Here is a 14,912-nt window from a genome sequence, read left to right as displayed (position 1 = left end):
AAGCACGGAGTCAAGGTGGGTGCGGGCCAAAAAATTGGCCACAGCTCAATCAAATCCGCCGCCCGCATGAATAGGGCGGTGGTGTTGTTCCTGGCCAAGGTGGAGCAGGTAAATATGTTGGTGGAGACGGGGATCACCGTGGGCGGACAGTTCGTCCAGGTAACTCCGCTAACACAGCCGGCGGCACGGATTACCCTGTCCAATGTGCCGCCGTTCATTAGCGATGAGTTCCTGGTACGGGGGTCTCTCCCATCCGCAAAATGTTGTCTGGCTGTAAGTCACCGCTGCTGAGACACGTAGTGTCTCACCGCAGGCAGGTGCACATGATCCTCAACAATAGGGCGGAGGAATTTAATTATCGTTTCATCGTTCGGGTAGACGATTTTGATTATACCCTTTTTGCAACTTCCTCCGCCCTCAAGTGCTTTAACTGTAATGAGGAGGGTCATCTTGCCAGGGCTTGTCCGAGCCGCGTGGCCTCGGACGCGCAGGCGGCGGAGCCCGCCGCTACCGCGCCCGTTGCGCCTCCGGCCCCGCGGCCCGTTCCGGCGGCGAGGCGTCGGTGGCTCAGCGCGGAGGGAAGCTCCGCTGCCCCGGATGGAGCGACAGCAGAGGAGATGGAGGAGAAGCGGGACGAGTGTGTGCGTGAGAGTGAGGTGATTGGAGAGAGCGAGATTGTGGGGATGGTGGTAGAAATGAATGGTGAGAGTGGTGAATCAGGGGGGAAGGTGGATTTAACTGGGGAGGTGTGTGATCTGAGTGGTGTGATGAGTGAGGTGGTGTGTGATTCAAATGAACTGGGGAGAAAAGGTGAGGTGATGGGTGAAACAGTTGAACTGGGTGAGACAGGAGAGACTGGAGACAGGATCCAGACGGGTGAGCAGGGTACAGTGGGTCAGGTGATGGGTGGACTCGATGGGCCAGGGATAGTGGGTGGTGAACGGGGCGAAGGAGAAGTTAGCACAGGTGAACGGGGTGAAGGAGAAGTTAGCACAGGTGAGCGGGGTGAGGGAGGAGTGAGCACAGGGGAGCAAGGTGAGGGAGGAGTGAGCACAGGTGAGCGGGGTGAGGGAGGTGTGAGCACAGGTGAGCGTGGTGAGGAAGCAGTGAGTGCAGGTGAGGGCACGAGTGGCGCATCCGAGTGGTGGCTTGTTCCCGCAAGGAAGCGGAACAAGCGGAAAAGCGCCATGAAGGACAAGGGGGGCAAGACAGGAAGGCTGGAGGAGACAGTAGCAGACACAGACACCAGCGACTGTGAGTCGATGTCGGACGGCAGCGAACTGTCCGGCACAACGCCAGACGGGCAGGAGTTTGACCTGTACCCCCCAGGCTTGTTTAAAAAGTTCCTCACCCAGACCAAGGGCATGAAAGGCCTTGATCTGGGAACATATTTTCCTGACCGGCTCTGCTTTATCCGGTCAGCGAGTTTTTTAATTAGGAATAAGGCAACGTCAGGCCTCACCGACCCCGAAATATATAGGCTCAGGAAGCACATGGGCAAAGCAAGAAAACAGCTAAATTGAAAAATATAAATTTTTGCCATGGTTTCTTGTACTTATTTTTCACTGTCTGTGATTTTTATCTTTCCCCTTGGCATGAACATATTCAAAATGGGAACGTTGAATGTCAACGGAGCCAGGGACGCAAAAAAACGGGCACTAGTGTTCGACACAGCAAAAAGAAAACGCATTGATGTCCTGTTCCTCCAGGAGACCCACAGCGACTGCGGCATAGAAGCGGACTGGGAGAAGGAGTGGGAAGGACAGGTGCTGCTGAGCCACAACACCACCCTCAGTGGTGGAGTGGGCCTCCTTTTTTCAAGGGGCTTCACTCCATCGTCCCTGGAGGTGGAGCATGTGGTGAGGGGACGGTGTTTGATGGTGAAAGCGCGCCTCCAAAACCACTCCTTGGTTTTTATTAATATTTATGCTCCCACCAACGGTACAGAGAGGAAGAGCTTTTTAGAAAAAGTTGGCACTGTTTTAAATGGTTGTGGGGATGATTTTTTATTCCTGGGTGGAGATTTTAATTGCACCGAGTCTTTTTTAGACCGCAACCATGCAGAGCCTCATCCAGCTTCGCAACATTGTCTGAGACAGCTGGCCTATTCTCATGGCCTGGTGGATGTGTGGAGGAGGATGCACGCAGACAACAGGCAATACACTTGGTCCCGCATGAGTGAGGGTAGGATCTCCTCGGCCAGACTGGACCGATTTTATTGTTTTAAACATCATTTTAGTGTTTTTAGGAGCTGTAGAATCATGCCTGTCGGCTTTACAGATCACTCGTTGGTTTTAGGCGAAGTCGCCGTGAAGAACATTTTACCCAAGAGTGCATATTGGCATTTTAATTCCAGCTTAGCGCAAGACAACAGTTTTAGGGATGTTTTACGGCACTTCTGGTTGGGGTTTCGAGAGAGAAAGTCCGATTTTACGTGCCTAAGACAGTGGTGGGACCGTGGAAAAGTAGAGATGCAGCTCCTGTGCCAGCAGTATACTCTCAATGCCACGCAGGACACACGCAGGTCGATCAAAGACCTGGAGATGGAGATAGTGGAGCTAGAGGCGATTGGCAGCTCCACAGGAGATCGAGGGTGTATTGAAACCTTCCAATCCAAAAAAATGGCCTTGGCCAGCCTGCTGGACAGTCAGGTACAGGGTGCACTGGTCAGGTCCCGGACTCAAGATGCTCCCTCTAGTTTCTTCTTTGGGCTGGAGAAAAGGCGTGGACAGAACCTAATAATCCATTCACTGCTTTCGAGCACAGGGCAGGAACCGTGGAGCCGGGCCAGATAAGGCAGCGGGCGGTGGAGTTCTTTTCCTCCCTGTATGAGAGTGAGTATCGCAGGGATGACGGCCTGTTCCATGAGTTCTGCGGGGACCTTCCTCGGGTCTCTGAGGAGGCAAACTCGCAGCTGGACAGGCCGTTGCAACTCGATGAGCTCCACGCCGCCCTGCTCGCATGAAGGGAAGGAAGTCTCCAGGTGTCGATGGGCTCACAGTAGAGTTCTTTAAAGCCTACTGGGACATTGTGGCCCACGACATGCTGGAGGTCTTTAATGAAAGCCTGGCCTCGGGTTCCCTGCCATTGTCCTGCAGGAGAGCGGTGGTCACCCTCCTGCCAAAAAAGGGCAACCTGCAGGAGATCAAGAACTGGCGCCCTGTGTCTCTACTGTGTGTGGATTATAGGATTCTGTCCAAGACCTTGGCCTCCAGGCTGAGGGAAGCTATGGAGCAGGTCATCCACCGGGACCAGACTTACTGTGTGCCCGGCAGGTCCATAGTAGATAATGTCCACCTAATTCGAGATGTTTTGGAAGTCTCCAGATCATTGGACGTTGATACTGGTCTCATTTCGCTAGACCAGGAAAAGGCTTTTGACCGGGTTGAACACCAGTTCCTCTGGAAGGTGATGGAGAGGTTCGGGTTCAGCCCTGGCTTTATAGCGATGATCCGCGTCCTGTACTGTGACATTGAGAGTATGCTGAAGTTTAATGGCAGTCTGTGTGCTCCCTTCAGAGTGTGTAGAGGCGTCCGGCAGGGCTGTGCCCTCTCTGGAATGCTCTACGCTCTCTCCCTCGAACCCCTTCTCTCTAGGGTCCGTGCAAATGTGGATGGCCTGTTTTTACCGTCCTTTTACAGAAAAATTGTTTTATCTGCCTACGCAGATGATCTAATAGTAATGGTGCGCAGCCAGAGGGACGTAGATGTTTTATCTAATTTAACAGTTTTATTCAACCGCCTGTCCGTGGCCAGGGTCAACTGGCAGAAGAGTGAGGCCCTGGCCGTTGGCAGGTGGACAAATGGTCTGCCGGTCCTTCCCCAGGACCTTGCCTGGCAGAGGGACGGCCTAAAGTACCTCGGTGTTTTTATTGGAGATGAAGAAACTGAAAAGAAAAATTGGCTCGACACGTTGGAAAAGGTAGACGGAAAAATTCAAAAATGGAAATGGCTCCTCCCCCGCATGTCGTACAGAGGCAGAACTCTTGTCCTCAATAACCTGGTGGCCTCTGTGCTCTGGCACCGGCTCAGCTGCATGGAGCCACCCTCCGGGCTACTAGCACAACTGCAGACAAGAGTTCTGGCCTTCTTTTGGGACAGCATGCATTGGGTCCAGCAGGGGGTGTTGTACTTGCCCAGAGAGGAATGAGGACAGGGCCTCATCCACCTGGCCAGCAGGACCGCCGCTTTTAGAATACAGTTTGTACAGAGGTTTTTAACAGGGCCGGCGGACCTAATGTGGAGAGATGTGGCCAGATGTGTCTTCAGATGGGTGAGTAACTTGGGGCTGGATGATGCTCTGTTTTTAACTGACTTTAAATTTGCAAAGTTAAATGGGCTACCTCCATTTTATCAGAGTGTTGTTAAGGCATGGGCCCTTTTTAAAGTTGAGAAAAGAACCAGCTCTGAATCTCTGTATTGGCTGCTAAGGGAACCCACGGTGCACGGAGCCAGGCTGGATGTCTCGGCCGAAGCCCCGCCGAGGCTGACGGCTGCACTGTGGCGGACCCGGACCCTACTCCTCCAGCACGTAGTGGCCGTGGCAGGGCCAGACCTAACGGGTGCGGAGGCAGTGGGTTCCCTGTTAGGCATCCGCTCTACCCAGGCAGCTGAGGGGGTGCTTCGGTTATGGAGGAACAGACTCAGCACGAGAGAGAGGCGTATTCTTGAGGACTACGGCCAGGGGACCGAACCCGACAGCGAGGACCCCTTCCCGGAGATCAGGCTGGTTGCCCACCTCGGGAATCTAGACGGTTCTCTCCTCAGACCAGCAAAGACCTTCTCCCTGGTAGCAGTCGATAAGAAGACCCTATACAACGACTGTGTGAGGGTACTAAACAGGAGAGGACTGTCGAACAGGAGCACCAGCGTGTGGGCTGATCGACTGGGAGGGGATGGAGCCCGCCCCTGCTGGAGGGTCCTTTACAAGCCGCGGCCGACCGCGTGCGGCCGTCATGGCGGCCAACGCCGGTTTAACCGCTTGAGTCGGAAGCACGGAGTCAAGGTGGGTGCGGGCTCCGTGCTTAGTGTGGAGGAGGTGGCGCTGGCTGTGGGCCAAAAAATGGAGCTCAATCAAATCCGCCGCCCGCATGAATAGGGCGGTGGTGTTTTGTTCCTGGCCAAGGTGGAGCAGGTAAATATGTTGGTGGAGACGGGGATCACCGTGGGCGGACAGTTCGTCCAGGTAACTCCGCTAACACAGCCGGCGGCACGGATTACACTGTGCAATGTGCCGCCGTTCATTAGCGATGAGTTCCTGGTACGGGAGCTGTCTCGGCATGGGAAGTGGTCTCTCCCATCCGCAAAATGTTGTCTGGCTGTAAGTCACCGCTGCTGAGACATGTAGTGTCTCATCGCAGGCAGGTGCACATGATCCTCAACAATAGGGCGGAGGAATTTAATTATCGTTTCATCGTTCGGGTAGACGATTTTGATGGCAGAGCCGCCGCCACCCCGCGCCCGTGGCGCCTCCGGCCCCGCGGCCCGTTCCGGCGGCGAGGCGTCGGTGGCTCAGCGCGGAGGGAAGCTCCGCTGCCCCGGACGGAGCGACAGCAGAGTCGCAGATGGAGGAGAAGCGGGACGAGTGTGTGCGTGAGAGTGAGGTGAGTGGAGAGAGCGAGATTGTGGAGATGGTGGTAGAAATGAATGGTGAGAGTGGTGAATCAGGGGGAAGGTGGATTTAACTGGGGAGGTGTGTGATCTGAGTGGTGTGATGAGTGAGGTGGTGTGTGATTCAAATGAACTGGGGAGAAAAGGTGAGGTGATGGGTGAAACAGTTGAACTGGGTGAGACAGGAGAGACTGGAGACAGGATCCAGACGGGTGAGCAGGGTACAGTGGGTCAGGTGATGGGTGGACTCGATGGGCCAGGGATAGTGGGTGGTGAACGGGGCGAAGGAGAAGTTAGCACAGGTGAACGGGGTGAAGGAGAAGTTAGCACAGGTGAGCGGGGTGAGGGAGGAGTGAGCACAGGGGAGCAAGGTGAGGGAGGAGTGAGCACAGGTGAGCGGGGTGAGGGAGGTGTGAGCACAGGTGAGCGGGGTGAGGGAGGAGTGAGCACAGGTGAGCGTGGTGAGGAAGCGAGCTTTTTAATTAGGAATAAGGCAACGTCAGGCCTCACCGACCCCGAAATATATAGGCTCAGGAAGCACATGGGCAAAGCAAGAAAACAGCTAAATTGAAAAATATTTTGCCATGGTTTCTTGTACTTATTTTTCACTGTCTGTGATTTTTATCTTTCCCCTTGGCATGAACATATTCAAAATGGGAACGTTGAATGTCAACGGAGCCAGGGACGCAAAGAACGGGCACTAGTGTTCGACACAGCAAAAAGAAAACGCATTGATGTCCTGTTCCTCCAGGAGACCCACAGCGACTGCGGCATAGAAGCGGACTGGGAGAAGGAGTGGGAAGGACAGGTGCTGCTGAGCCACAACACCACCCTCAGTGGTGGAGTGGGCCTCCTTTTTTCAAGGGGCTTCACTCCATCGTCCCTGGAGGTGGAGCATGTGGTGAGGGGACGGTGTTTGATGGTGAAAGCGCGCCTCCAAACCACTCCTTGGTTTTTATTAATATTTATGCTCCCACCAACGGTACAGAGAGGAAGAGCTTTTTAGAAAAAGTTGGCACTGTTTTAAATGGTTGTGGGGATGATTTTTTATTCCTGGGTGGAGATTTTAATTGCACCGAGTCTTTTTTAGACCGCAACCATGCAGAGCCTCATCCAGCCTCGCAACATTGTCTGAGACAGCTGGCCTATTGTCATGGCCTGGTGGATGTGTGGAGGAGGATGCACGCAGACAACAGGCAATACACTTGGTCCCGCTTGAGTGAGGGTAGGATCTCCTCGGCCAGACTGGACCGATTTTATTGTTTTAAACATCATTTTAGTGTTTTTAGGAGCTGTAGCATCACGCCAGTCGGCTTTACAGACCACTCGTTGGTTTTAGGCGAAGTCGTCGTGAAGAATATCTTTCCCAAGAGTGCATACTGGCATTTTAATTCCAGCTTAGCTCAAGACAACAGTTTTAGAGATGTTTTACGGCACTTCTGGTTGGGGTTTCGAGAGAGAAAATCTAATATTACGTGCCTAAGACAGTGGTGGGACCGTGGAAAAGTAGAGATACAGCTCCTGTGCTCCCACCTTCTTTATTCATCTACAGGTATCGCCGCCTTCATAAGCTGTTTACTGACGTACTGACCTACGACCCCCGCTGACCCACCCAACCTGACTCTACCGGAAGCTTATTTTAATTAATATAATGTATTACTATGTTGTACCTATTCTCTACCTCTACCTGTCCTCCCCCTTCTCCTCTCTCTCTACCCAGCGGGCCATTATCAGGAGGTTCCCCCTATATGAGCCTGGTCCTGCTCAAGGTTTCTTCCTGTTAAAGGAGAGTTTTTCCTCGCCACTGTTGCTTGTTTGACATCAGGCCCTGGGATTCTGTAAAGCGCCTAGAAACAATTTTGATTGTAACAGACGCTATATAAATAAAGATTCATTGACTGATTATTTGGTAACATAATATTTTTCTCTTCAGTAGTCACTCTTTCACTTTGTAGCCTACTGGTAATCACAGGAGCAATAAATTTGACAAAATAATCAAAGGTTCATTGTAATTTTTCCAGACTAGCCACAAATTCCTTCTACCTTCACTGCATTAGCACTTGGACATTTTTCAATCTGCTATGAGCTTGTAAACATTGCAAAAGTGACAAAATTGCATAGTACAAAACAATAATGTTGACCATCAACTTGCTCATATCCATGTTGTCCACTATTTATCTCAACGTAACCCGGCTAACAGAAGGGTGTAAGGATAACGTCATTGATGTGATGACATATAAGAGGCCATCTCCTTTTTAGCAGGAAGTCAGACCCGTGGCTGCTGGGAATGTGAAATCAAATCAAATCAATCTTTATTTATATAGTGTCTTATACAATCAAAATTGTTTCAAGGCGCTTTCCAGAATCCCAGGGCCTAACCCCAGACAAGCAACAGTGGCAAGGAAAAACTCCCCTTTAACAGGAAGAAAGCTTGAGCAGGACCAGGCTCATGTAGGGGGACCCTCCTGCTGATGGCCGGCTGGGAAAAGGGAGAGGAGAGGAGAGGAGAGGAGAGGAGAGGAGAAGGAGAAGGAGAAGCAGGGGGAAGAGGAGAGGAGAGGGAGTGGAGGGGAGAAGGAGAGGGAGGGGGGAGAGGAGAGGAGAGGAGAGGAGAGGAGAGGAGAGGAGAGGTGAGGTGAGGAGAAGCGAGGCACAGAGCACAGAAACACACACAAAAATACACTATACAACGGGTCAGCGGGGCCGGAGGTCGTCATGCAGCTCCGAAAGGCGGCGATACCTGTAAATAAACGGGGGGGGGGGGGGGAGAAGCAGAAAAACTACACAGGAATCATCATAACTAGCCTGCCTGATGAGGAGGAGGAAAGGAGAGGAAAGGAGAGGAGAGGAAACCATGACCCAGTGGGGTGACAGAGGCCTGTCAGGTGATCATGTTTCCGGACCCCGGCAGCCTTGGCCTATAACAGTATAGCTAGGATGTGACCTAATGATTAGACGACCCCCTAAGTATGATAATTTTTCTATCTATGATAGTAACTGGAACTACAAAATTAACAACAATAAGCTTTTTCAAAGAGGTAGGTTTTAAGTTTGATCTTAAAAGTAGCGATGGAGTCAGCCTCCCGTACCTGGACAGGGAGCTGGTTCCATAGCAGGGGGGCCTGGTAGCTAAATGCTCGGCCCCCCATTCTACTCCTAGAAACTCTGGGAAACACAAGTAGACCAGCATTCTGAGAGCAGAGCCGTCTATTGGGCTGATAAGGTATCACTAGCTCCTCCAGGTAGGATGGAGCTAGGCCTCTGAGGACCTTGTAGGTCAGAAGAAGGGTTTTAAAAGTTATTCTAAATTTAACGGGCAGCCAATGAAGCGACGCCATTACAGGAGTTATGTGATCTCTTTTGTCAATACCTGTCAGAACTCTGGCTGCAGCATTTTGGATCAACTGGAGGCCTCTTAAAGAGTTGTTTGGACACCCTGATAATAAAGAATTACAACAGTCCAGCCTGGAAGTAACAAAAGCATGAATTAACTTTTCAGCATCAGGCCACGTCAGTAGCTTCCTGATCTTTGAGATGTTCCTCAGGTGAAAAAAGGCAGTTCTAGAGACTAATTTAATGTGTGAGTTGAAGGAGAGATTTTGATCAAAAGTTACTCCTGGTCTCACAGAGAGACTAGATGTTAATGAGATACCATCTAGAGTGATCATGTGATCTAATCTATCCCTGAGAGGTTCAGGACACACCATGACCTCAGTTTTTCCTGAGTCAAGGAGGAGGAAACTTGAAGACATCCACGACTTTATGTCTTTAAGACAGGTCTGGAGCTTCACTAACTTCTCTGTCTCCTCTGGATTCATGGATAAATAAAGCTGAGTGTCATCAGCGTAACAATGGAAATTGATCCCATGCTGCCGAATAATCTTCCCTAAGGGAAGCATGTACAAGGTGAAGAGGATTGGTCCAAGTACAGAACCTTGAGGAACCCCATGGCTAACCCTACTGTATGAAGAGGGAATACCATGGACATGAGCAAACTGGTATCTGTCAGATAAGTATGATCTAAACCAGTCTAGTGCTGTCCCTTTAATCCCAATCACATGTTCCAGTCTATGTAGCAGGATGCTGTGATCAACTGTATCAAAAGCAGCACTGAGGTCCAGCAGAACCAGCATAGAGACCAGTCCATGATCTGAAGCTATGAGAAGATCATTTGTAACTTTAAGAAGTGCTGTTTCTGTGCTGTTATGAGCTCTAAAGCCTGACTGAAACATCTCAAACAGGATGTTCCTCTGCAGGTGCTCCAGTAACTGAGTCACCACCACCTTCTCAAGAACTTTAGAGATAAAAGGAAGGTTGGATATCGGCCTATAATTTGCTAATACGTCAGGATCCAGTGATGTTTTTTTAAGCAACGGCTTGCCACCTTGTAGGACCGGGGTACATAACCCGACACGAAAGAACCATTGATCTGGTCCAGGATAGAACTGCCTATCACTGGTAAAACATCCTTCAACAGGTGTGTTGGGATGGGGTCTAAAAGACACGTGGTGGCCTTGGATTTCTGAATTAGCGAAGACGCTGACCCACAGACCCACACCTGCAGTCAGAGACAGAAAACAGGATGGGAGTGGCACACACACAGAAGAAAAAAACATGGGACAGCCCAGCCTTTAAAAAATAAAAATCATTTATTGTATGTTTGTCATTCGAAACATCATAGACAGAGTAATTTTTATTTTAGTTAATTATATTCTTCTACATAGATGAACATAATTTTTTTTCATCATGGTTTGATCAGATAATGAGACAAAATAAATATTCCTGTATAGTTTATTCTTACATTGATTGAGCAGTGAGGAACAAATTATTTCAATTTTTGCTGAGCCCACGCACAAGAGCTATATTAAGCTGTAGGTTCTGACCAGGAACCATGACACTGTTTTAAAACAGATAGTAAATGTCCATTACACATATACATGCAAACCAGTTAAACAGCAGCCATCTGCTGCACCCTGCAATTATGCTACCTTAAAGTACTATTGGAGGCAAAGTAATTATGAGCTGAGGATGCATTTATGATGTGACACAATGGTAAATATTCCAAAAGATGGGAGAGTTCCAACAATACCTGCAATAAAACATATATATCATATAGATATATATAGATATATATATATGCTAATTTTCCTGTTGGGTACAGTTGGTCATTGCAGCTTCGGTGAGGTAATCAATCAATCAATCAATCAATCTTTATATAGCGTCTGTTACAATCAAAATTGTTTCTAGGCGCTTTCCATAATTCCAGGGCCTGACCCCCAACAAGCCCTCCTGCTAATGTCCAGCTGGGTAGAGAGGTAAGGTGCCTCATTGTAAATTCTCTCAGTAGGTTTTCCTACAAGGGGTGGTGGTAGCTGAGTCTGTTGCGAACTGCCCTGAGAAACAGAGGGTTTTTGGTTTGAGCCCCAGTGCAGACAAAACATGGAAGGCATTCTGGACGTGGAGGAAGGTGCCACAACACCTTCAGGGCACTGCCAAGGTACCCTTGAGCAAGGTACTAAACCCACAAATGTTCATATAGGACCATGTGATGAACTGACAACTCATCCAAGGGTTGACCTGACATTGTGTATCCTCCTCATGACCACAAAAGGGGGAAAAAGATGAGAGAAGTTCTTCTTACTTAAATCTGTACCCCTTTTGATTAAATTTGTCACATACTGCCACACTGCTTTTGTTACTTGGTACATCAGCTGAAAAGCTATTGGCATATTTGACAGATAAATTGTAAGTCTTCTGCATTCTGGGGTACACAATTATTTAATCTCAGTTAAATCCTGTTGTTTTTGCCAAATTGGCTACCCCATGATGCTTATATAGACAATACACATACGCAATAGACTTGTCTTGTGTGCCAATAGTTCTGAAAGCTGTAATCATTTACTTCACAATCACCAAAAATTACATACTTTCTTTAACACAGATGAAAAGCTGGTAGTTGTCAAAAATAAGAAAAAACCTAACAGATCGCACAGTTGAGGCACAATTAGTACTCGCCTCTCATAAGCATTTCATATTGAAAGATAGATGCAAGAGGTTTTCCACTTTCTTATTGTGTGTATGCCCCTCACAGAATCCCTTTATTGGTGTTACCATGGGGATGGACCCCCCAACACACACAGACACATGCACTTGCTCTCTACAGTCTTTCTGTCCTTAACTCACAGGTTTCAGTGTTACCATGGTGACACATATATCTCCACCTGTCTTGTCAATCAAATAATCTCCTCTCTTTCTGTCTGTCTACTAACCTTTCTTTGTTAACTATTTGTTTATTTTGTGTTTGATGTACTGTATATGTATGATTGTTTGATTGCTTTCATTGCCCTGTTTCCTCTTTTGAGTTGATCTTTCTAGTCACCAGGCTTTTTACCTTCATTCTTTCCATTTGCTGTTCTTTTCTGCATCTCTGCTCTGTTCAATCAATTATTCTTTATTTATATGGCCTCTGTTACAAACAAAATTTTCTCTATTTTTTTCTATTTTCGCTTAACATAATTCCAGGGCCTGACCCCCAACAAGCAACATTGGCAAGGAAAAACAGGTGGAAAAACAGTAGTCCCCTTACATGAGCAGGGCCAGGCTCATGTAATGGGACCCTCCTGCCGATGGCCGGCTGTGTAGAAAGGGAGGAGAAGGGGGAGGACAGGTAGAGGAGAGAATAGGCAGAGATCAGACAGAGATCATGGAAATACATTAATTATAACAAACTGCTGGTATAGGAGTTTAGTGAGGGTGTGCCTCACCCTCTGGCCGGTCCCTGCCTCTTGCCTGTTGTCCCTCCATGTCTGCCTATTGCCCCCACCAAGGCAATTCAGTGCATGTTGAGCAGCCTCAGTGCCTGCACAATGCCAGTGCATGTTGAGCAGCCTCAGCACCTGCACAATGCCGTCCCCACTGCTCACAGGCAGTGGGGACTAGTGGGAGGGGCTGCTTTGTGAGTTAGTCAAGGCTTGTAGCTACAGAAGACATTATGTATTTTAATGCTCATAGGAGCTTCCGGGACAGAGTTATGGTCATTTGTTTGGGAGATTTTCGATCAGAATTTTTCTGCAGTTCCGCTCTAGGTCACGTGGTCTCCCGCTCTAACTTGAGCTGAAAACAGCCTTCAAGAAGAAAAATGCCAATTTCGAAATGTATTTAGCAATAGAATAGAACCAATTCAAGATACAAATATTACAGAGCTCCGGGCCAGTTCATAACCCTACAATAACAGAGTCAATTGCCAGGGCATGCAGTCTGACAACCTAACTATCCCTTGACCCAATCTTTTATAGAAACACATATGTAAATTATTGATGCTAATTCAGTCCAATCCAGTCCTTCTTCTTGGATGACATCGTCTGATTCTTCCAGTCCCATTGGATGCTGACACAGTCCTTGTTGTCCACTGTTTCCCAAATGGTCAGTTCAAAGTTCACCTTCCTGCAGAGGAACTTATCAACACCAGTAAACTATGCTGTCACCAAGGTAGAAGATGGGGATTTAACACGTCCCGTCTGAGTGTCTCCTGCTGATTACAACTATGTAAACAACAATCATGTCAAGAAAGGGTCAGCTGACCTTTATTACACTTACTAAAGATTCGACCATTCCTAACTTCTAAAGTACTCCTAAGAGAAAACAGAAACATATGGTACAACACATGATAACAAGATAAACACAAATTCTCTTCACCGGTTGTCGAAGGCAGTACATTTCATTTCAGTACACCTTCTAGTCAAGCATGTCTTTTGCCTCCATAGACTCTCAAGGGCCTCAATTCACATCCCACGTCTGGAAGGCCTTCAGTAATGCATTGGGGGCTATGGTGAGCCGATACCATCCTCAGTTGAATGGCCAGACAGAGAGGGCCAACTAGTCCTGTGCCTTACGTTTTGTATCGCCTCGTCATCCCACCTCCTATTGCTCTTTGCTGTTGTGTGTGGAATATGCCCACAATTCCCTTCTGGTGGCCTATGTTCCCATAAAAGTTGGCAGATCACACCACAGAGTCATAGATCCCACCACAGAGTCATAGAAAGTCCTCAGGAGTGGTCCCTGCACACCAAAAGACCTCAGCCTCCTGAGCAGGAAAAGTCTTCTAGTGCCCTTCATGATAAGGGTGTCTGTACTGTGTGTCCAGTCCAGGTTATTGTTTAGGTGAACACCCAGGTACTTAAAGGACTTTACAACGTTGACGTCCATTCCCAGGATGTTCACCGGTACAGGCGGGGGGTTGTTACGCCTGCAGAAATCCACCACCAGCACCTTGGTTTTACTGGCGTTGATCTGGAGGTGGTTCAGCAGGCTCCAGTCCACAAAGTCCTGAATAAGTCCTCTGTACTCCCCATTGTCCCCATCAGTGATGATGCCAATAGCAGCGGAGTCGCCAGAGAACTTCTGGAGGTGGCATGATGATGTCTGGTGTGTTGTAAGGGACAGGCTGGAGCAGAGAGGTGTTTGTGGGGGGGGATGGGCATGGGCCAGAGTGTGAAGTGTAGGGCATGTGTGAGCTGAAGGTCATGAGAGAGGGGGAGGGGGGAAAGGAGTAGCAGTTGATTGGGGGCACAGGGGGTTGCAGCAGAGGAGACTGGGCTGGGGGAGGGGTGGGTGCCTGATCAAATTTGTTGAAGAACAAGTTCAGGTTGTTTGCCCACCCCTGGTCTCCCACAGGCTGGGACTTTTGCTCCTTGATGGTCTTCAGTCCTTTCCAGACCCCACAGATGTTGTTCTGCAGCAGCTGGTACTCCACCTTTCTCCTGCCTGATCTTCCTCCTCAACTCCCTCTGCACAGACTTCAGTTCCTCTTTATCTCCAGACACAAAAGCCCTCTTTTCCTTCAGGAGAGCCTTCATGTCTGGGGAGATCCAGGGCTTCCTGTTGGAGAAGCTCTGTACAGTCCTAGTGGGTACTGTGTTCTCCACACAAAAATTAATATAGTTAGTGATGCAGTGGGTGAAATTGTCAATGTCCTCCACTCCACATGGGCATCGCTGAATACATCCCACAGAGTTGAGTTGAAACAGTCTTTCAGGGCCTCGTCAGCTTCTTCGGACCATTTCTTCACTTTGCGGGTGATAGCAGGCTGCCTCTACACAAGAGGTTTATACACAGCTGGAGGTGTACAAGGTTGTGGTTGGCACAGCCCAGGGAAGGAAGAGGGAGAGAGTGGTGTGTCTCCTTGGTGTTTGCATAAAACAGGTCAAGTGTTTTATTGTCCCTGGTGTGGCAAGTGATGTATTGGGTAAATATGGGCAGAGAAGATGATGGAGAGGCATGACTGAAGTCCCCATAGATGAGGAG

General features: G+C 49.0%; 2 protein-coding genes and 1 long non-coding RNA gene across 11 annotated transcripts in view; 2 read left to right on the top strand and 1 right to left on the bottom strand.

Moving 5' to 3' along the window:
* Positions 1 to 2,610, top strand: part of LOC130539368 (uncharacterized) — a 123,613-nt gene extending 121,003 nt beyond the window's left edge. Inside the window, exon 2 of the mRNA XM_057057696.1 lies at positions 314 to 2,610. Within this exon, the coding sequence (XP_056913676.1) occupies positions 324 to 1,523 (1,200 nt within the window). The 5' untranslated portion in view covers positions 314 to 323 and the 3' untranslated portion in view covers positions 1,524 to 2,610. The remainder of the gene's footprint in view (positions 1 to 313) is intronic.
* The window catches only part of LOC130539354 (kin of IRRE-like protein 1), an 82,495-nt gene that overhangs the window by 10,425 nt on the left and 57,158 nt on the right, over positions 1 to 14,912 (top strand). Inside the window, exon 1 of one of the 9 annotated variants that reach the window (XM_057057660.1) lies at positions 6,774 to 6,834. The exons of 7 other annotated variants lie outside the window; for them this stretch is intronic. In XM_057057660.1, coding sequence (XP_056913640.1) covers positions 6,789 to 6,834 — 46 coding nt within the window. In that variant the 5' untranslated portion in view covers positions 6,774 to 6,788. Of the gene's footprint in view, positions 1 to 6,773; positions 6,835 to 14,912 lie in introns of those variants that run through there. One more of the 9 variants, XM_057057664.1, reaches the window with a different exon arrangement.
* LOC130539392 (uncharacterized) lies at positions 12,050 to 12,739 on the bottom strand. Its single transcript, XR_008954111.1, has 2 exons — positions 12,374 to 12,739; positions 12,050 to 12,243 (listed from the first exon to the last, which is right to left on the bottom strand). It is a non-coding gene; the product is annotated as an uncharacterized LOC130539392 (long non-coding RNA).

This window comes from Takifugu flavidus, chromosome 15 (assembly GCF_003711565.1).
Source record: "Takifugu flavidus isolate HTHZ2018 chromosome 15, ASM371156v2, whole genome shotgun sequence".
In the NCBI taxonomy this organism is placed as follows: Eukaryota; Metazoa; Chordata; class Actinopteri; order Tetraodontiformes; family Tetraodontidae; genus Takifugu; species Takifugu flavidus.
The sequence above is the reverse complement of the archived record's forward strand: the minus strand, read 5'-3'. Positions and strand labels throughout refer to the sequence as shown.